The sequence below is a fragment of the Cherax quadricarinatus genome, chromosome 62 (genome assembly GCF_038502225.1).
Source record: "Cherax quadricarinatus isolate ZL_2023a chromosome 62, ASM3850222v1, whole genome shotgun sequence".
Taxonomy (NCBI): Eukaryota; Metazoa; Arthropoda; class Malacostraca; order Decapoda; family Parastacidae; genus Cherax; species Cherax quadricarinatus.
Genome location: NC_091353.1, coordinates 24693722 through 24715290, shown reverse-complemented (window position 1 = coordinate 24715290; position 21569 = coordinate 24693722). Strand labels below are relative to the sequence as shown.

Here is a 21569-nt window from a genome sequence, read left to right as displayed (position 1 = left end):
GAGCTCATTGTAAACCAAAATTATCAGAAAGCGAATCAATTTTCCCAATAAGAAATAATGGAAATCAAATTAATCCGTGCAAGGCACCCAAAAGTATGAAAAAAAAAAATTTTACCACATGAAATATTAATTTTAATACACACAAGCTGAAGAAGACATGCACAGTCACATGACACTTACCTTTATTGAAGATCTGGTGATGACTGATGGGATGGGAGGAGTGGAGAGTGTGGATGGTCTTAGTGTTTAGAAGGGGAATCCCCTTCCATTAGGACTTGAGGTAGCAAGTTCTTTTCCGGGGTTACTTCCCTTCTTCTTTTAATGCCACTAGGACCAGCTTGAGAGTCACTGGACTTCTGTCGCGCAACATATCTGTCCATAGAGGCCTGTACCTCTCGTTCCTTTATGACTTTCCTAAAGTGTTTCACAACATTGTCAGTGTAATAGTCACCAGCACGGCTTGCAATAGCTGTGTGAGGGTGATTTTCATCCATAAAGGTTTGCACTTCAAGCCACTTTGCACATATTTCCTTAATCTTTGAAGTAGGCAACTTCCTCAATTTCTTTATCCCCTCCTCCGAAGCAGTTTCCTCAGGTGTGGCCTCTTGCTGTTGAAGATGATCTAGCAGCTCATCAGTGGTTAGTTCTTCATTGTCCTCCTCCACCAACTCTTCCACATCCTCCCCACTAACCTCCAACCCCAAAGACTTCCCCAATGCCACAATGGATTCCTCAACTGGCATAGGCTTCTCAGGGTTAACCTCAAACCCTTCGAAATCCCTTTTGTCTACATATTCTGGCCACAGTTTTTTCCAGGCAGAGTTCAAGGTCCTCTTAGTCACTCCCTCCCAAGCCTTACCTAAAAGGTTTACACAATTGAGGATATTAAAGTGATCCTTCCAAAACTCCTTTAGAGTCAATAGAGTTTCTGTGGTCACTTCAAAGCACCTTTCAAACATAGCTTTTGTGTACAGTTTCTTGAAGTTGGAAATGACCTGCTGGTCCATGGGCTGCAGGAGAAGAGTGGTATTAGGAGGCAAAAACTTGACCTTAATGAAGCTCATGTCCCCACAAAGTCGCTCTGCCAAGTCTGTAGGATGACCAGGGGCATTGTCTAATACCAGGAGGCACTTAAGGTCTAATTTCTTTTCAATTAGGTAATTTTCACATTGGGGGCAAATGCATGGTGTAACCAGTCATAGAAAAAGTCCCTAGTGACCCATGCCTTACTGTTTGCCCTCCACAGCACACACAAATTAGCCTTGAGGATATTCTTTTGCCTGAATGCTCTGGGAGTTTCTGAGTGATACACCAATAAAGGCTTCACTTTGCAATCACCACAAGCATTGGCACACATGAGAAGAGTAAGCCTGTCTTTCATAGGCTTATGTCCTGGGCGTGCCTTTTCCTCCTGAGTAATGTACATCCTGCTTGGCAATTTCTTCCAAAACAGGCCTGTTTCGTCACAATTAAACACTTGTTCAGGTTTCAATCCTTCAGCCTCTATGTACTCCTCGAATTCATGCACATATTTTTCAGCCGCTTTGTGGTCTGAACTGGAAGCCTCACCATGCCTAATCAAACTATGTATGCCACTACGATTCTTAAATCTTTCAAACCAACCTTTGCTGGCCTTAAATTCACTCACATCACCACATGTTGCAGGCAATTTTTTTACCAAATCGTCATGCAACTGCCTAGCTTTTTCACAAATGATCGCTTGAGAGATGCTATCTCCTGCTATCTGTTTTTCATTTATCCACACCAATAACAGTCTCTCAACATTTTCTAACACTTGCGGTCGCTGTTTCGTAATCACAGTTGCACCTTTTGCAAGAAAAGCTTCCTTGATTGCCGTTTTCCTGCTCACTATAGTAGAGATGGTTGATTCAAAGTTTATTCTCTATAAAGATTACAATGTTGAATTTACAGAATTTGGTTGTTGTGTGGTTTACATGTAGTTAAATAATGATTACAGAGTGTACCACTAGAACGCCTAGCATGGCTAGGCATTTCGGGCAGACTTAGTTTAATTCTTTATTTTAAAATATTACAAATTATGAGGTAAGTTGGTATTATGGCTAAGTGACTAAATACTAGTTTGTGAGTTTAGCAGTGTGAATGCTTTTGTTTTGGCACAGTACATAGTTTCAGTATTGGAGTATCATAGGATTCATTATTTTAAGATTGAGATTAATATTTCTGTTTATGGTCAAATGGGTGAGTGAGTGTAAGTGTGAACCACCAGGTTAGGGTAAGATATAAACAGCTGTTGGAGGATAGATGGGCTAATGAGAGCATAGGCAATGGGGTTGAAGAGGTATGGGGTAGATTTAAAAATGTAATGTTAGAGTGTTCAGCAGAAGTTTGTGGTTACAGGAAAGTGGGTGCGGGAGGGAAGAGGAGCGATTGGTGGAATGATGATGTAAAGAGAGTAGTAAGGGAGAAAAAGTTAGCATATGAGAAGTTTTTACAAAGTAGAAGTGATGCAAGGAGGGAAGAGTATATGGAGAAAAAGAGAGAGGTTAAGAGAGTGGTGAAGCAATGTAAAAAGAGAGCAAATGAGAGAGTGGGTGAGATGTTATCAACAAATTTTGTTGAAAATAAGAAAAAGTTTTGGAGTGAGATTAACAAGTTAAGGAAGCCTAGAGAACAAATTCAAATTCAAATTCAAATTCAAATTCAAAGTTTATTCTCTATAAAGATTACAACGTTGAATTTACAGAATTTGGTTGTTGTGTGGTTTACATGTAGTTAAATAATGATTACAGAGTGTACCACTAGAATGCCTAGCATGGCTAGGCATTTCGGGCAGACTTAGTTTAATTCTTTATTTTAAAATATTACAAATTATGAGGTAAGTTGGTATTATGGCTAAGTGACTAAATACTAGTTTGTGAGTTTAGCAACGTGAATGCTTTTGTTTTGGCACAGTACATAGTTTCAGTATTGGAGTATCATAGGATTCATTATTTTAAGATTGAGATTAATATTTCTGTTTATGGTCAAATGGGTGAGTGAGTAAGTGTGAACCACCAGGTGGTATTCGTGTAGTTAGTTGGCGGGGTGTATCAGGGAGATAAGATGTTTTCTAATGGTAGTTTTGAAGGTGATGAATGTGTCTGGAGTTCTAGAGTTCTCAGGTAGGGTGTTCCAGATTTTAGGGCCTTTGACATACATTGAATTTTTGTAAAGGTTTAGTCGGACACGGGGAATGTCGTAGAGATGTTTGTGTCTGGTGTTATGCCTGTGGGTTCTGTCACAACTATCAAGAAAGCATTTTAGGTCAAGGTTGATATTGGAGTTTAAGGTCCTGTAGATGTAGATTGCACAGTAGTAAGTGTGGATGTACTGAACAGGGAGTAAGTTTAGATCTATGAAGAGTGGGGGGGGGTGTTGCCAGGGATGGGATTTAGTGATTATTCTTACTGCAGCTTTTTGTTGGGTTATTATTGGCTTTAGGTGTGTTGCTGCAGTTGATCCCCAAGCACAAATAGCATAGGTGAGGTATGGATAAATAAGTGAGTGGTATAGTGTGAGAAGGGCATTTTGCGGCACGTAGTATCGTATCTTGGAGAGGATCCCAACCGTTTTGGATACTTTTTTGGTTATGTGTTGGATATGGGGGCTGAAATTCAGGTTGTTGTCAAGGTATAGGCCTAGGAATTTGCCCTCATTATGTCTGGTAATTAGAGTGTTGTCGATCTTAATGTTAATTTGTGCATCTCCTGCTCTGCTACCAAACATAATATAGTAGGTTTTGTCAGTGTTAAGCGTAAGTTTATTGGCTGTCATCCAAGTCGATATTTTGATCAGCTCCTCGTTAACAATGGTGTTGAGGGTGGCAAGATTAGGGTGAGAGATGACATAAGTCGTGTCGTCAGCAAAGAGAATGGGTTTCAGGTGTTGGGATACGTTTGGAAGATCATTGATGTATATGAGGAAGAGCAGGGGACCAAGGGCACTTCCCTGCGGAACTCCAGTATCAAGTGGCCGTGTTGTTGATGCTGTGTCTTTAATGGTGACATACTGATACCTATTAGTAAGGTAAGATTTGAAATAAGCAAGCGCATGGCCTCTTATACCGTAATGGTCAAGTTTGTGGAGTAGGATGTCGTGGTCTACTGTGTCAAAAGCTTTACTTAGGTCAATAAAAATTCCTAGTGGATATTCCTTATTTTCCAATGCTGTGTAAAGCAGATCTAGCATTTTTATGATTGCATCATTAGTGCTTTTATTTTTCCTGAATTCAAATTGGCAGGGGTTGAGTATGTTTTGTGCTGTTATAAATGAATATAGTCTCCTGTGCACGAGTTTCTCAAAGATTTTGGATAGCAATGGTAAGTTTGATATTGGCCTATAGTTGTTTAAGTCTGTAGGGTCACCACCTTTATGTATTGATGTAACCCTTGCCATCTTGAGTAGTTTTGGGAAGGTGCTAGTTTCTAGTGACTTGTTAAAAAGTAATGAAATAGCGTGCGAAAGGACATGGGCCGCTCGCTTGTACAGTAATGGTGGGACATGAGACAGATTCCCTGAGTTATTTTTAAGTGACTTTATAATCTCGGTGACTTCCGTGGGCTCAGTTGGTGCAAGATAGAAGGAATTTGGGAAATTCTCATCTAGGTAGTCCCTGGCATGGGCATTGGTATGTGGGATTTTATTGGCGAGATTAGATCCTATGGTTGAGAAGAAGTCGTTTATCTTGTTAGCTGTGTCAGTGGGATGTTGTGGTGTTTCATTAGGTTTAGTTAGGGCAATATTCTTGTTTTTTTTTCAGTTTGTGGAACTGTATCTCGGTAAGTATTGATCAGAATTTTTTTTTGTTTTATTACCTTCACAAAAATATACTCTTTAATTCTGTATGATTTTTTTTTTTTTTTTCAAAATTGCTTGGACACTGGGGCATCCCTTTCGATTTTGGCCTTGGACCCTGAAAGGGTTAATGGACACTCAGACAGTCCATTCTATTAGTTTGTTATATCAACAGTTTACTGTAATGACCCGACTCACCTCATTAACCCACAGAACTGGAAAGACGACCTCAGGAACATTCTTGAAAGATGGAAGGTTGCCGTACGGTCTTAAAGGTACATTAATCTGAATTTTCTTTGCTGCTTTCATGGTCACCCCAGTCCGCTGATTAAAAAAAAAAGTTTCATTATTAAAAACTGTGGAAATATGTACAAAACTGTGAATAAATATCAGAGAATAATAAGGAGCTAATGAATTCAGTGAGATGCACTTATGGTTAACCCTAGAGAGGTAAACTTTTAGAAATAAGTCCTCTATTATACCAGGGTATGCTGTACCCAGTGAGGATAAATAATAGAAAATAAGGTGGGGTAGGAGTCATCCTAGGAAACGGTAAAAGAGGTTTAGTGTGCGAGTGGCTTGGACATCTAGCAGGCGTGTGTGCGGGAAAATGACATTTTGTAAATACAGTACATGTATCTTAAAAATATGCCACTATGTAAGACAATATTAAAGCATCTTTAATTTGTATAATTAGATAAATCTCTGATGCTGCTTTTTAACTAGCATTACAGAGGTACCACAGTGTTAATTAAATGCTGAAGGTGTCATCCAGAGAGGATGGTCATATACTGGCAGTTCCCACTTTACAGCACTTTGCTTAAAAGTGTTTTGCTAATGCAGCAGTTTTCAATTATACCCATTCTTCATTTATTCAGACTTCCTACAATAAATATGCTCATGCTCACCACTGACTATAAGCTAAGGACAAAAATATTTTAAGGTAAGTAATATGTTCTAGGTAGTATGGTGGTACCTGGAGTTTACCTGGAGAGAGTTTCGGGGGTCAACGCCCCCGCAGCCCGGTCTGTGACCAGGCCTCCTGGTGGATCAGCGCCTGATCAACCAGGCTGTTGCTGCTGGCTGCACGCAAACCAACGTACGAGCCACAGCCCGGCTGATCAGGAACTGACTTTAGGTGCTTGTCCAGTGCCAGCTTGAAGACTGCCAGGGGTCTGTTGGTAATCCCCCTTATGTGTGCTGGGAGGCAGTTGAACAGTCTCGGGCCCCTGACACTTATTGTATGGTCTCTTAACGTGCTAGTGACACCCCTGCTTTTCATTGGGGGGATGGTGCATCGTCTGCCAAGTCTTTTGCTTTCGTAGTGAGTGATTTTCGTGTGCAAGTTCGGTACTAGTCCCTCTAGGATTTTCCAGGTGTATATAATCATGTATCTCTCCCGCCTGCGTTCCAGGGAATACAGGTTTAGGAACCTCAAGCGCTCCCAGTAATTGAGGTGTTTTATCTCCGTTATGCGCGCCGTGAAAGTTCTCTGTACATTTTCTAGGTCGGCAATTTCACCTGCCTTGAAAGGTGCTGTTAGAGTGCAGCAATATTCCAGCCTAGATAGAACAAGTGACCTGAAGAGTGTCATCATGGGCTTGGCCTCCCTAGTTTTGAAGGTTCTCATTATCCATCCTGTCATTTTTCTAGCAGATGCGATTGATACAATGTTATGGTCCTTGAAGGTGAGATCCTCCGACATAATCACTCCCAGGTCTTTGACGTTGGTGTTTCGCTCTATTTCGTGGCCAGAATTTGTTTTGTACTCTGATGAAGATTTAATTTCCTCATGTTTACCATATCTGAGTAATTGAAATTTCTCATCGTTGAACTTCATATTGTTTTCTGCAGCCCACTGAAAGATTTGGTTGATGTCCGCCTGGAGCCTTGCAGTGTCTGCAATGGAAGACACTGTCATGCAGATTCGGGTGTCATCTGCAAAGGAAGACACGGTGCTGTGGCTGACATCCTTGTCTATGTCGGATATGAGGATGAGGAACAAGATGGGAGCTAGTACTGTGCCTTGTGGAACAGAGCTTTTCACCGTAGCTGCCTCGGACTTTACTCTGTTGACGACTACTCTGTGTTCTGTTAGTGAGGAAATTATAGATCCATCGACCGACTTTTCCTGTTATTCCTTTAGCGCGCATTTTGTGCGCTATTACGCCATGGTCACACTTGTCGAAGGCTTTTGCAAAGTCTGTATATATTACATCTGCATTCTTTTTGTCTTCTAGTGCATTTAGGACCTTGTCGTAGTGATCCAGTAGTTGAGACAGACAGGAGCGACCTGTTCTAAACCCATGTAGACAGCATCCGCCCAGGGAGGTACTACCGTCCTGTGGTAGTATGTTGGTAGACAGCAACCACCCAGGGAGGTACTACCGTCCTGCCAAGTGAGTGTAAAACGAAAGCCTGTAATTGTTTTATGTGATGGCAGGATTGCTGGTGTCCTTTTTTCTGTCTCATAAACGTGCAAGATTTCAGGTACGTCTTGCTACTTCTACTTACACTTAGGTCACACTACACATACATGTACAAGCATATATATACACACCCCTCTGGGTTTTCTTCTATTTTCTTTCTAGTTCTTGTTCTTGTTTATTTCCTCTTATCTCCATAGGGAAGTGGAACAGAATTCTTTTGTTTTTCTTTTTGGGCCACCCTGCCTTGGTGGGATACGGCCGGTTTGTTGAAAAAAAAAAAGGTAATATGTGAACTGTATATGCTTTTTTTTTAGTCTAGCTCTGTTGCTCACATAATATATGATAGTGTAAACATGTTATGAGGCTTTTATATGCAGTTGAAAGTAAAACAAGGGTATGATTCACCTTACAGCGATTTTCACTTTACAGCAGTAGCCCAGAACCTAACCTTCTGTATAAGCAAGGCCTACCTGTACCTTAGATAAGGGTAGGCTTTGAAATGAGCTGAAACAGGACAATAGATCATAAGTAAATTGAACTGTATAAACAAAAAAAAGAAACAAAAGTTTATTACTTTTTAGCACACCAGCCAGAGGCAAAAAGAGGAATGTACGAGAATGCTACACAGTGGTAAAAACACTCTTAAATGTGAGAGTGAGACATGGGCTTTCAACTCTGCAATGCAGTGGGAGAAGTAGTGAAGATGTCATGTGTAAGGGTAATTAATGTTTGATGTGAATATTATATTGTAAATCTGAAATGTAGAAATTAGACAATGGTGTGGGATTATGAAAGATTTAATTCAGAAAGCACAACAGAGGCTGTTGAAGTGGTTTGTGCATTTAAAGAGGACAGAGCAGAGTAGGATGACCAAGAGGATGTATAAGTCTGGGATAGAAGTAAGAAGAGTAGTCAGTGGTCATCCCAGGAAGGATTAAACTGAAGGTGTGAAAGAGGTTTTAAGGGGCAGAGTCCAAAGTATACAGCAGATGTGTGATCACTTTAAACTGGAGTGAGTGGAGGCCAGTGGTTTTTATGTGTTCACATGCTGTTCGAATGTAACCAACACTTATGAAGGGATTCAGAGAAACTGGTTAACCGGAAGGTGGGAAGATAAGTAGGTTTATGGAGCACCTTACAATGTGAATAGACTGACAGATGATGTATTACCCAGGCTTAGCTTATTATTCCTTACAGGTGCAAGCTAGCTCTACTCATACAGGAAGTTAGGTTCCAGGCTACTGCTGTAAAGTGAAACAAATACATATAAAAGACTGATAACATGTTTACACTAACAAATGTTAACCCTTTGACTGTTTCGATCGTATATATGCGTCTTACGAGGTACCGTGTTTGACGTATATATGTTCATAAATTCTAGCGGCTTCAAATCAAGCAGGAGAAAGCTGGTAGGCCCACATGAGAGAATGGGTCTGTGTGGTCAGTGTGCACCATATAAAAAAATCCTGGAGCACGCAGTACATAATGAGAAAAAAAAACTCCGACTGTTTTTTTTAATTAAAATGCCAACTTTGTGGTCTATTTTCATATAGTATTTATGGTTGCATTCTCATTTTCTTGGTCTCATTTGATAGAATGGAAAACATATTATAGAAATAGAGGTGATTTTGATTGGTTTTACTATAAAAAGAACCTGGAAGTGGAGTTTAAAGTAGGGGAAATGTTTGATTTTTGCCGATGTTCAAAAGTAAACAAATGATGTCATTGTCCAATAAATGTCCAACTAGCCATTCTAATATGCAGTCATGAATGGGCTGACATTATTTGTACAATTATTACAATATTGCAGTAGTCTGCATAACAGTAAATCTTCTATTTTTTGTTTGAATAAAAATTCGAAACAGAAAGCAAGAGTAATATCAGAGGGGCCTGGAGACGTGACTGATGAACAAAGAAAATGTTATTTTAGAGCCAGGAATGTCTGCATTGTTCATTCTGGACCTTATTTTGAAATTGTTATATTTTTTTAATTTTCGTGAAATTGGCCGAATTGCAAATTTCTGCCCACGTTATTGGGTAGTTGAAATTGGTAAATGGGCAGTGTTTTTGTACTCAATCGATAGAGAAAAACAGAGTTCTAAAGAAATAGCTGTAAGTTTGGTCACCTGGAACAATGGAATTAGCCAAAAATAGGGCTCACTGGCAAAATCGCCGATTTGTAAATATCGCCGAGGTCACTAACTTCGTGAGAGCGTAATTCCATCAATTTTCCATCAAATTTCATTTTTTTGTGTCATTACAAAGTAAAAATAATTTTTTTTTTAATTTTTCGACACCAAGAGACACCTCAGAATTGGGGGTTGCGACAGTCAAGGGGTTAAGTAAGCAATAAATCTAGGCCTCAAAAATGCACATACAGTATACACTACTTGCCTTAAAATATTTTCACCCCTAGCTTATAGTGAGTGGTGAATATATTAACCCTTTGACTGTCACAACCCCAAATCCTGAGGTGTCTCCTGGTGTCACAAAATATTTGAAAAAAAAAAAAAAAAAAAAATTCTTATGAAATGATAGTGAATCTTTTCCCGATGGTAATGACACCAAAAGTACGAAATTTGATGGAAAACTTATGGAATTACGCTCTTGTGAAGTTAGCAACCTCAGTGATATTTACGAATCGGCAATTTCGCCCACTTTGAGCCCTCTTATCGTCTATTTCCATTGTTCCAGTCAACCAAACTCATAACTATTTCTTTAGAACTCCATTTGTCCTATCGATGGAGTACAAGAAGCTGCCCATTTACCGACTTTAACTACCCAAAAAAGTGCTCAGAAATTGGCAATTTGGCCAATTTCACACAAATTAAAAAAATATGCCAATTTCAAAATAGCGTCCAGAATGAACACTGCAGACATTCCTAGCTCCAAAATAACATTTTCTTTGTTCATCAGTCACGTCTCCAGGCCCCTCTGATATTACTCTTGCTTTTTATTTTGAATTTTTATTCAAACAAAAAATAGAAGATTTACTGTTATGCAGACTACTGCAATATTGTAATAATTGTATAAATAATGTCAACCCATTCATGACTGCTTATTAGAATGGCTAGTTGGGCATTTATTGGACAATGACATCGTTTGTTTACTTTTGAACATCGGCAAAAATCAAACATTTTCCCAACTTTGAGCTCTATTTCAAGGTTCTTTTCATAGTAAAACCAATCAAAATCACCTCTATTTCTATAATATGTTTTCCATTCTATCAAATTTGGCTACGAAAGCAAGAATATAACCATAAAAACTGTACAAAAATACACCTCAAAGTTGGCTTTTCAATCCAAAAACACGGTTGGAGTTTTTTTTCTCATTATGCACTGCGTGCTGCAGGATTTTTTTTATATGGTGCACACTGACCACACAGACCCATTCTCTCACATGTGGGCCTATCAGCTTTCTCCTGCTGGATTTGAAGCCGCTAGAATTTTTGAGCATATATACGTCAAACACATTGGCTCATAAGACGTATATATACGACCAAAACAGTCAAAGGGTTAATTGTAGGAAGTCTGAATAAATGAGGAATGGGTATAACTAAAAACTACTGCATTAATGAAGTGCTGTAAAGTGGGGCCCATCCATACTTCTGCAAGTTGGCAGACACACACATGACACATGACACTCGCAATGAAACATGGATGTGGCTGTTGTGTTCAGAGAGTAATTTGAATTAATGTCCACACATTTCTGGCAAGACAACTTTTTTTTTTTTGTGTGGGGGGGGGAGAAACCTTAGTTTGGTAGATGAGCAGTATGGTAAAAAAAAAAAACAAAGATACATACGGGTTCAACATCCAAGAAGGTCTCATGGTCGTTCTTATTAGGGTTCAAGCCCACCAGCTTTGCTAGTTCAACCTTGTCTCCCATGTAGAAGTGTGGTGTAGACATGATAATATTTGCACCTAGAAAAAGAAATAAATTCACATATAAAAGATAAAGATTTTATTCCTTTGCAAAAGTTACAATGTGTTTACCTGGAGAGAGTTCCGGGGGTCAACGCCCCCGCGGCCCGGTCTGTGACCAGGCCTCCTGTGTAATTACAATTTTAATTTGTTAAATACAGCCTTTCCTCACTCAATGATTGAGTTCCATTCCCAAGACCACGTTGGTAAATGAATGTGTCGCTAAGTGAGGAGCATACTATAATGGTAGTGGGTTTGTGTCAAAACCATATTGTTTCAATGTCACCTTTGCACCATTTATAACATTTCGGGTATACAGTGGACCCCCGCATACCGGACGCCTTGCATAATGGACAATCCGCATACCGGACGCTTTGATCGCTAAAATTTTGCCTCGCATACCGCCCAAAAACCCGCTCAGCGCCCTTCGTCCGAGACGCGTCCAATGTGCGGCCTGAGCCACGCTCACATGTTCCGCCGGTGGCATTGTTTACCAGCCAGCCTCCGCGGTAACATCCAAGCATACAATCGGAACATTTCGTATTATTACAGTGTTTTTGGTGATTTTTTTCTGGAAAATAAGTGACCATGGGCCCCAAGAAAGCTTCCAGTGCCAACCCTACAGCAATAAGGGTGAGAATTACTATGGAGATGAAGAAAAAGATCATTGATAAGTATGAAAGTGGAGTGCGTGTCTCCGAGCTGGCCAGGTTGTATAATAAACCCCAATCAACCATCGCTACTATTGGTGGTACAGCTGCTGCTGCTGCTGTACCACCGTCAGCTGCTGCTGCACTGTCAGCTGCTGCTGCTGTACCACCGTCAGCTGCTCCTGCTGCTGTAGTACCGTCTGCTGCTGCTGTAGCATCGTCTGCTGCTGCTGTAGCATCGTCTGCTGCTGCTGTAGCATCGTCTGCTGCTGCTGTAGCATCGTCTGTTGCTGCTGTACCACCGTCAGCTGCTGCTGCTGCTGTAGCATCGTCTGCTGCTGCTGTAACATCGTCAGTTGCTGCTGTAGCATCGTCTGTTGCTGCTGTACCACCGTCAGCTGCTGCTGCTGCTGTAGCATCGTCTGCTGCTGCTGTAACATCGTCTGCTGCTGCTGTAACATCGTCAGTTGCTGCTGTAGCATCGTCTGCTGCTGCTGTAGCATCGTCTGTTGCTGCTGTACCACCGTCAGCTGCTGCTGCTGCTGCTGTAGCACCGTTGTTGGTGTGGCTTATTGAGAATACCAAGAAACAATTAACCCCAGAGGATTTGCCACCCAGGATAGCCCAAAAAAGTCAGTGTCATCGAAGACTGTCTAACTTATTTCCATTGGGGTCCTTAATCTTGTCTCCCAGGATGCAACCCACACCAGTCGACTAACACCCAGGTGAACAGGGAAAATGCCTGGAACTAGTGCTCATATTGGTGAATTTAGAGCCAGCAAAGGTTGGTTTGAGAGATTTAAGAATCGTAGTGACATACACAGTGTGATAAGGCCTGTTCTGGAAGAAAATAGCAAACAGGACCTACAGTACTCAGGAGGAAAAGGCACTCCCAGGACACAGTGTCTCATCAGTCATTGCTGCATCTTCAATAAAGGTAAGTGTCATTTATTCTTCATTTAGTAGAGTAGTACATGCACAATATATATTGTGCATGTACTACTCTACTATTGTGCATGTATCCTTCTCTTTGTGTGTAGGAAAATGTATATTTCATGTGGTAAAAATTTTTTTTTCATACTTTTGGGTGTCTTGCACGGATTAATTTGATTTCCATTATTTCTTATGGGGAAAATTCATTCGCATACCGAACATTTCGCATAACAGCCAGCCCTCTATGCGGGGGTCCACTGTACTATTTTTAAATGTTTATACAGCAGTGTACTGTATATTTTAACCCTTAAACTGTCCAAATGTAGATCTACGTTCACTCGCATGGCGCTCCGAATATTTTGAAAATTAAAAAATATCGTTTTGTTCGGAGCGCTACACGTGCAAACGTAGATCTACGTTTGGACAGTTTAACCCTTTCAGGGTCCAAGGCCCAAATCTGGAGTCACGCACCAGTGTCCAAGAATTTTCAAAAAAAAAATTTGTTATTTTTTCTTATGAAATCGTAGAGAATCTTTTTGTGAAGGTAATAAAACAAAAAGTACGAAATTTGGTGGAAAATTGACGAAATTATGCTCTCGCGAATTTTGATATGTCAGCGATATTTACGAATTGGCGATTTTGCCGACTTTGACTCCCATTTTAGGCCAATTACATTATTCCAATCAACCAAATTCTTAGCTATTTCACTAGTATTACTTCTATTCTATCGATTGAGCACAAGAAATCGCCAAGTCAACTGTTTCAACTACAAAATAAAGTGATCGGAAATTGTTAATTTGGCCAATTTAACACAAAGTTCAAAATATTCCAATTTCAAAATAGGGTCCAGAATGAACAATGTAGGCATTCCTGGCACTAAACTAACATTTCCTCTGTTCATTAGTTATGTTTTGAGGCTTTACAAATAAATTCCATTTTGATTTTTTATTCACATAATGAATTTTTATTCACACCAAAAAATAGAAGATTTACTGTTATGCAATACTGTAATAATTGTATAAATATCATCACCATATTTGTGAATGTATATTAGACCCACCAGCTGGTGTGTATTAGACGTGTGAGGTCGTTTGTTTACTCTTGAATATCGGCAAAAATTTAACATTTCTGCTACTTTGAGCTCAGTTTCAAGCCATTTCCAGTGCTAAAACCAATCAAAATCATCTCTATTTCTGTAATATGTCTTCCATTCTATCAAATGAGACCAAGAAATCGCAAATACAACTATAAAAAACATACGAAAAAACACTGCAAAGTTGCTGTTTTAATCGAAAAATCATGATTTCATTTTTTTTCTCTCATTATACACAGTGTGCTGCAGGATCTGTTTTATGTGGTGCACACATAGCACATAGATGTATTCTCTCATATCTAGGCCCAAATGTACCACTCACAGTTTATCAGAGTGAGCTGAGCTCATGGCGTAGATCTACGGTTTGGACCCTGAACGTAAAGCCGTAGATCTACGGGACAGACCCTGAAAGGGTTAAGGGTTAATAAACAGAACAGAGGAAATCAGTTCTAATATACACTATTTAGGTATGCATACTGGTTAGAGAGTCTGTTGTAAGTCTGAGTCGTCAGTAAACGAGTACGTCACTAAGTGAGGAGAGGTTATACGAAGAAAGCCACTATCATGCAGGAGCATTTTGGGATCTGACACAGTACGAGTATCAGTGGGTGTCAGCCATTTTTACGGTAAGTAAGTAAGTTTATTCAGGTATACACAAATACAGTTACATAGAATTATCATACATAGCAGCATATGTGTAGAGAACCTAGGATAACCCAAAAAAGTCAGACAGAGTGACTTATTTCCATTGGGGTATAGGTATAGGTACCAGTGCAAAATAGCTGTTACCAACCAGTGTGTACTTTTAACCCATAAACAGTCCAAACGTATATATATGTTCTTACTGCTAGTGCCCCAAACGTAAATATACGTTTTATTTTTCCTTCCTCCAAATTTGGCACAATTGGCCTGAGATGCCTGGCCAGCATAGAACGGGTCTTAATACTCGGTGTGCACCATATTAAAAAAATCTGGGACCACTTAGTACCTTGTGGGAGCGCCAGTTATACTGAGTGCCAGCTGGAGCAAACAGTCGGGCAAACACCAAGGATTCACTGATGTAATGTCACATTAACACTCCCCTTTTAAGAGGAAAGTGATGTTAACCCCAAGTTTAAGGTCTGTCTATCTATCTCTGTCTGTCTCTGTCTCTGTCTCAGAGGTACACACAAATACAATTATACATAGTGTAAATTACCTAGGATAACCTAAAAAATCCAAAGTGCTATACTGTGCTTGTAGATGTAATGCATAAGAATACCTGTTGGTTCACAGTGGCTCTCTCTGAGACAGACAGAGAGACAAGTAGAGAGACAGAAAGAGACAAGCAGACAGAGAGACAGATAATCAGAGATACGAGCTCATCAAATGTCATCCCTTATCTCTGCACCCTCACTAGTACCCATCAAATGTCATAGCTTATCTCCTCTTATCTCTGCACCTTCGCTGGAGCCCATCAAATGTCATCTCATATCTGATCTTATCACTGGCCTCCTGCATGCTTGTCACTGAACACTTGTCTTGCACACTGCTTCAAGGAAATTTCTTCCTTCTTCCTTCTTCTATACTCCTGTGTATCCAAAACATTGCTGAGACCTATAAATGCTTTGTATATATTCCTAGACAATAGTAAATGACCAAGGCAAGTGTAAATGTCCACCTGTCAATGTGTTTGTGACAATTTGAGTACAATTTTAGTACCTAATATTAGTGTCAGAACAATGATTGGTTATGAAATAACAAGAACTACAAGGAGGCCTGGTCACAGACCGGGCCACGGGGGCGTTGACCCCCGGAACTCTCTCCAGGTAAACATAATAATTATATAAATATAAAAATGAGAAAAAATGGTATATCAGCAACACTTCTGCAAGCGGCAGGACTCTGTTGCTGTCAGGTGAGCATTAAGTGCCAACTTTGCAGCCTCATATTTCAGTAAGTACTGACCTTAATTTTTTTATTTTAATCCTATAACACAGAAAAATGTGCTCTTTATTTTCATTAAAAAAATTATTTTTTTATTTTTCAAAATATTCGGGGCACTGTGGGTAGTGAACGTATATATACGTTTGGATTGTTTACGAGTTAAAAACATTAATATTACATAAACACGCTAGATAACAGGGATATCTTGATACTCCTACTTACACTTTGGTCACACTTCACAGACACGCACATGCATATATATATACATACATCTAGGTTTTTCTCCTTTTTCTAAATAGCTCTTATTCTTCTTTATTTCTTCTATTGTCCATAGGGAACTGGAAAAGAATCTTTCCTCCGTAAGCCATGCGTGTCGTATGAGGCGACTAAAATGCCGGGAGTAATGGGCTAGTAACCCCTTCTCCTGTAGACATTTACTAAAAAAGAGAAGAAGAAAAACTTTATAAAACTGGGATGCTTGAATGTGCGTGGAAGTAGTGCGGATGACAAGAAAAAGATGATTGCTGATGTTATGAATGAAAAGAAGTTGGATGTCCTGGCCCTAAGTGAAACAAAGCTGAAGGGGGTAGGAGAGTTTCAGTGGGGGGAAATAAATGGGATTAAATCTGGAGTATCTGAGAGAGTTAGAGCAAAGGAAGGGGTAGCAGTAATGTTAAATGATCAGTTATGGAAGGAGAAAAGAGAATATGAATGTGTAAATTCAAGAATTATGTGGATTAAAGTAAAGGTTGGATGCGAAAAGTGGGTCATAATAAGCGTGCATGCACCTGGAGAAGATAGGAATGTAGAAGAGAGAGAGAGATTTTGGGAGATGTTAAGTGAATGTATAGGAGCATTTGAACCAAGTGAGAGAGTAATTGTGGTAGGGGACCTGAATGCTAAAGTAGGAGAAACTTTTAGAGAGGGTGTGGTAGGTAAGTTTGGGGTGCCAGGTGTAAATGATAATGGGAGCCCTTTGATTGAACTTTGTATAGAAAAGGGTTTAATTATAGGTAATACATATTTTAAGAAAAAGAGGATAAATAAGTATACAAGATATGATGTAGGGCGAAATGATAGTAGTTTGTTGGATTATGTATTGGTAGATAAAAGACTGTTGAGGAGACTTCAGGATTTACATGTTTATAGAGGGGCAACAGATATATCAGATCACTTTTTAGTTGTAGCTACACTGAGAGGAAAAGGTAGATGGGATACAAGGAGAATAGAAGCACCAGGGAAGAGAGAGGTGAAGGTTTATAAACTAAAAGAGGAGGCAGTTATTCAAATTCAAATTCAAAGTTTATTCTCTATAAAGATTACAATGTTGAATTTACAGAATTTGGTTGTTGTGTGGTTTACATGTAGTTAAATAATGATTACAGAGTGTACCACTAGAACGCCTAGCATGGCTAGGCATTTCGGGCAGACTTAGTTTAATTCTTTATTTTAAAATATTACAAATTATGAGGTAAGTTGGTATTATGGCTAAGTGACTAAATACTAGTTTGTGAGTTTAGCAATGTGAATGCTTTTGTTTGGGCACAGTACATAGTTTCAGTATTGGAGTATCATAGGATTCATTATTTTAAGATTGAGATTAATATTTCTGTTTATGGTCAAATGGGTGAGTGAGTGTAAGTGTGAACCACCAGGTGGTATTCATGTAGTTAGTTGATGGGGTGTATCAGGGAGATAAGATGTTTTCTAATGGTAGTTTTGAAGGTGATGAATGTGTCTGCAGTTCTAGAGTTCTCAGGTAGGGTGTTCCAGATTTTAGGGCCTTTGACATACATTGAATTTTTGTAAAGGTTTAGTCGGACACGGGGAATGTCGTAGAGATGTTTGTGTCTGGTGTTATGCCTGTGGGTTCTGTCACAACTATCAAGAAAGCGTTTTAGGTCAAGGTTGATATTGGAGTTTAAGGTCCTGTAGATGTAGATTGCACAGTAGTAAGTGTGGATGTACTGAACAGGGAGTAAGTTTAGATCTATGAAAAGTGGGGGGGTGTGTTGCCAGGGATGGGATTAAGTGATTATTCTTACTGCAGCTTTTTGTTGGGTTATTATTGGCTTTAGGTGTGTTGCTGCAGTTGATCCTCAAGCACAAATAGCATAGGTGAGGTATGGATAAATAAGTGAGTGGTATAGTGTGAGAAGGGCATTTTGCGGCACGTAGTATCGTATCTTGGAGAGGATCCCAACTGTTTTGGATACTTTTTTGGTTATGTGTTGGATATGGGTGCTGAAATTCAGGTTGTTGTCAAGGTATAGGCCTAGGAATTTGCCCTCATTATGTCTGGTAATTAGAGTGTTGTCGATCTTAATGTTAATTTGTGCATCTCCTGCTCTGCTACCAAACATAATATAGTAGGTTTTGTCAGTGTTAAGCGTAAGTTTATTGGCTGTCATCCAAGTCGATATTTTGATCAGCTCCTCGTTAACAATGGCGTTGAGGGTGGCAAGATTAGGGTGAGAGATGACATAAGTCGTGTCGTCAGCAAAGAGAATGGGTTTCAGGTGTTGGGATACGTTTGGAAGATCATTGATGTATATGAGGAAGAGCAGGGGACCAAGGACACTTCCCTGCGGAACTCCAGTATCAAGTGGCCGTGTTGTTGATGCTGTGTCTTTAATGGTAACATACTGATACCTATTAGTAAGGTAAGATTTGAAATAAGCAAGCGCATGGCCTCTTATACCGTAATGGTCAAGTTTGTGGAGTAGGATGTCGTGGTCTACTGTGTCAAAAGCTTTTCTTAGGTCAATAAAAATTCCTAGTGGATATTCCTTATTTTCGAATGCTGTGTAAAGCAGATCTAGAATTTTTATGATTGCATCATTAGTGCTTTTATTTTTCCTAAATCCAAATTGGCAGGGGTTGAGTAAAGTTTTGTGCTGCTATAAATGAATATAGTCTCCTGTGCACGAGTTTCTCAAAGATTTTGGATAGCAATGGTAAGTTTGATATTGGCCTATAGTTGTTTAAGTCTGTAGGGTCACCACCTTTATGTATTAGTGTAACCCTTGCCATCTTGAGTAGTTTGGGGAAGGTGCTAGTTTTTAGTGACTTGTTAAAAAGTAATGAAATAGCATGCAAAAGGATATGGGCTGCTCGCTTGTACAGTAATGGTGGGACATTAGACAGATTCCCTGAGTTGTTTTTAAGTGACTTTATAATCTCGGTGACTTCTGAGGGCTCAGTTGGTGCAAGATAGAAGGAATTTGGGAAATTCCCATCTAGGTAGTCCCCGGCATGGGCATTGGTATGTGGGATTTTATTGGCGAGATTAGATCCTATGGTTGAGAAGAAGTCGTTTATCTTGTTAGCTGTGTCAGTGGGATGTAGTGGTGTTTCATTAGGTTTAATTAGGACAATATTCTTGTTTTTTTTCAGTTTGTGGGTCCCTAGAATCTGAGAGAGTGTTTTCCAGGTCTTTTTTATATCTCCTCTAGTGTCTGTGAATCTACTGGAGTAGTATAGTTGTTTGGCTTTCTTTATTACTTTGGTGAGAACTGATGAATAGTGTTTAAGAATATCTTTGTGTATTAAGCCCTGTCTATATTGCTTTTTGTATTGGTGTTTCTTGTCAATGGATTTCAGAATGGTGCTGGTTAGCCATGGGCAACCAAGCCGTTTGTTTGTGATCTGTTTCGTTTTTATAGGACAATGTTTGTTGTATAGTCTAAGTAATTTGTTAAGAAAAATGTCTGTCCAGTCATCAATACCATTGGCCTTGGAGAATTCTGTAGGCCAGTCAACAATCTCTAGGTCAGCTGTGAACTTCCTTATTGAGGCCTCATCATGGAGTCTAAATGAGACTTTGTTGTATTCAAGTGGTGGTTTATCAATGTTTGTCAGGAGGAAGGTAGGGTAGTGGTCTGTAGTGCTATCTGTGATTATCCCTGATTTAAGGGGGGCTAGTATATTAGTCCATATGTGGTCTATTATGGTTGCACTTGTCTCAGTGAGCCTGGTTGGTTTAGTTATTGTTGGTATGAGAAGTGTGTTGTTCATATTGTTGATGAAATCAGTTACAGGCTGATCATCTAGTAAGCCAAGGTTGATGTTGAAGTCTCCAGCTAAGAGAAGGTGGTGCTTATTCATTTGTCTGTTTGTTATTAGTGACTTTAATTTCTCACTGAAATTTGGGATGTTTGTGTGAGGTATCCGGTAAATGGCACCAATTGTTATAGGCGTCTTAAGGTTTTTTACAGTAAAATTAGCAAAAATGTATTCTCCATATTCATCACTAAAGCAAGTGGTGCTAATACAAGATAATTGGTTAGAGTAATAGATTGCAATACCACCCCCAACTTGGTTTGGTCTGCAGTTGTGAATTGCTGTGTATCCTGGTAGAGGGTAGATATCTATTGTGTCCTGCTTAAGCCAGGTCTCAGTAAGAATAATGCAGGAGAAGGGTGTCTTTAGTGATTCAGGGAGTGCCAGGAGCTCATCATAGTGTTTGCTTAAGGACCTGATGTTGTAGTTAAGTACTGATAGACTTTTAGCATTGTTTAGGATAGTGCTGGCTTGTGATGCTGCATAATAAAGGCAGTTACTTTCCAATAGGTTTTGATTGGGTGTCAGATTATGGAGGTTTAGATCAGGGTCAACGTGATCAATCATCTTCTAGGTTTAAATTATGGTTATTTATATCCTGAGTTATGTGTTGAGTTCTAGTACTGATATCTGTAGTGGTGGGAAGCTTGGATAAGTATATAGCTAGAGTATTTTGGTCATATAGAGTATAGTCACTACTACACATAATGAAGTTGATGTTGTCTATGTGTTGTGCTGGAATGAACTAAAGTACAACTAGGTATAAACTAGTAATATAAAAATACAAATTTAAAATAGAACAAGACTCTCACTTGTAATTGCACTAAGGTCTAATAATGACTTTTGTGGAGTCTATGTTTTGAGCTAGAATGAGCTATAGTACAACTAGATTTAATCTAATAATATAAAAATACAAATTAAAAATAGGAGTTAAAAATAGGAGAGGAGAGTTATTAAATGGAGAGTTAGAGGTATTGGGAAGATGGAGGGAATATTTTGAGGAATTGTTAAATGTTGATGAAGTTAGGGAAGCTGTGATTTCGTGTATAGGGCAAGGAGGAATAACATCTTGTAGGAGTGAGGAAGAGCCAGTTGTGAGTGTGGGGGAAGTTCGTGAGGCAGTAGGTAAAATGAAAGGGGGTAAGGCAGCCGGGATTGATGGGATAAAGATAGAAATGTTAAAAGCAGGTGGGGATATAGTTTTGGAGTGGTTGGTGCAATTATTTAATAAATGTATGGAAGAGGGTAAGGTACCTAGGGATTGGCAGAGAGCATGCATAGTTCCTTTGTATAAAGGCAAAGGGGACAAAAGAGAGTGAAAAAATTATAGGGGGATAAGTCTGTTGAGTATACCTGGTAAAGTGTATGGTAGAGTTATTATTGAAAGAATTAAGAGTAAGATGGAAAATAGGATAGCAGATGAACAAGGAGGCTTTAGGAAAGGTAGGGGGTGTGTGGACCAGGTGTTTACAGTGAAACACATAAGTGAACAGTATTTAGATAAGGCTAAAGAGGTCTTTGTGGCATCTATGGATTTGGAAAAGGCGTATGACAGGGTGGATAGGGGGGCAATGTGGCAGATGTTGCAGGTGTATGGTGTAGGAGGTAGGTTACTGAAAGCAGTGAAGAGTTTTTATGAGGATAGTGAGGCTCAAGTTAGAGTATGTAGGAAAGAGGGAAATTATTTCCCAGTAAAAGTAGGCCTTAGACAAGGATGTGTGATGTCACCGTGGTTGTT

At 39.5% G+C, this 21569-nt stretch overlaps 1 protein-coding gene across 4 annotated transcripts in view; it reads right to left on the bottom strand.

Annotated features, from left to right (window-relative positions):
• LOC128687197 (lysosome membrane protein 2) overlaps positions 1–21569 on the bottom strand; it is a 191589-nt gene that overhangs the window by 69574 nt on the left and 100446 nt on the right. For all 4 annotated transcript variants that reach the window (XM_070098503.1, XM_070098502.1, XM_070098505.1 and 1 more), the window contains 2 exons: positions 11049–11167; positions 5014–5139 (listed from right to left, as the gene is read on the bottom strand). In XM_070098503.1, the coding sequence (XP_069954604.1) occupies positions 5014–5139; positions 11049–11167 (245 nt within the window). The remainder of the gene's footprint in view (positions 1–5013; positions 5140–11048; positions 11168–21569) is intronic.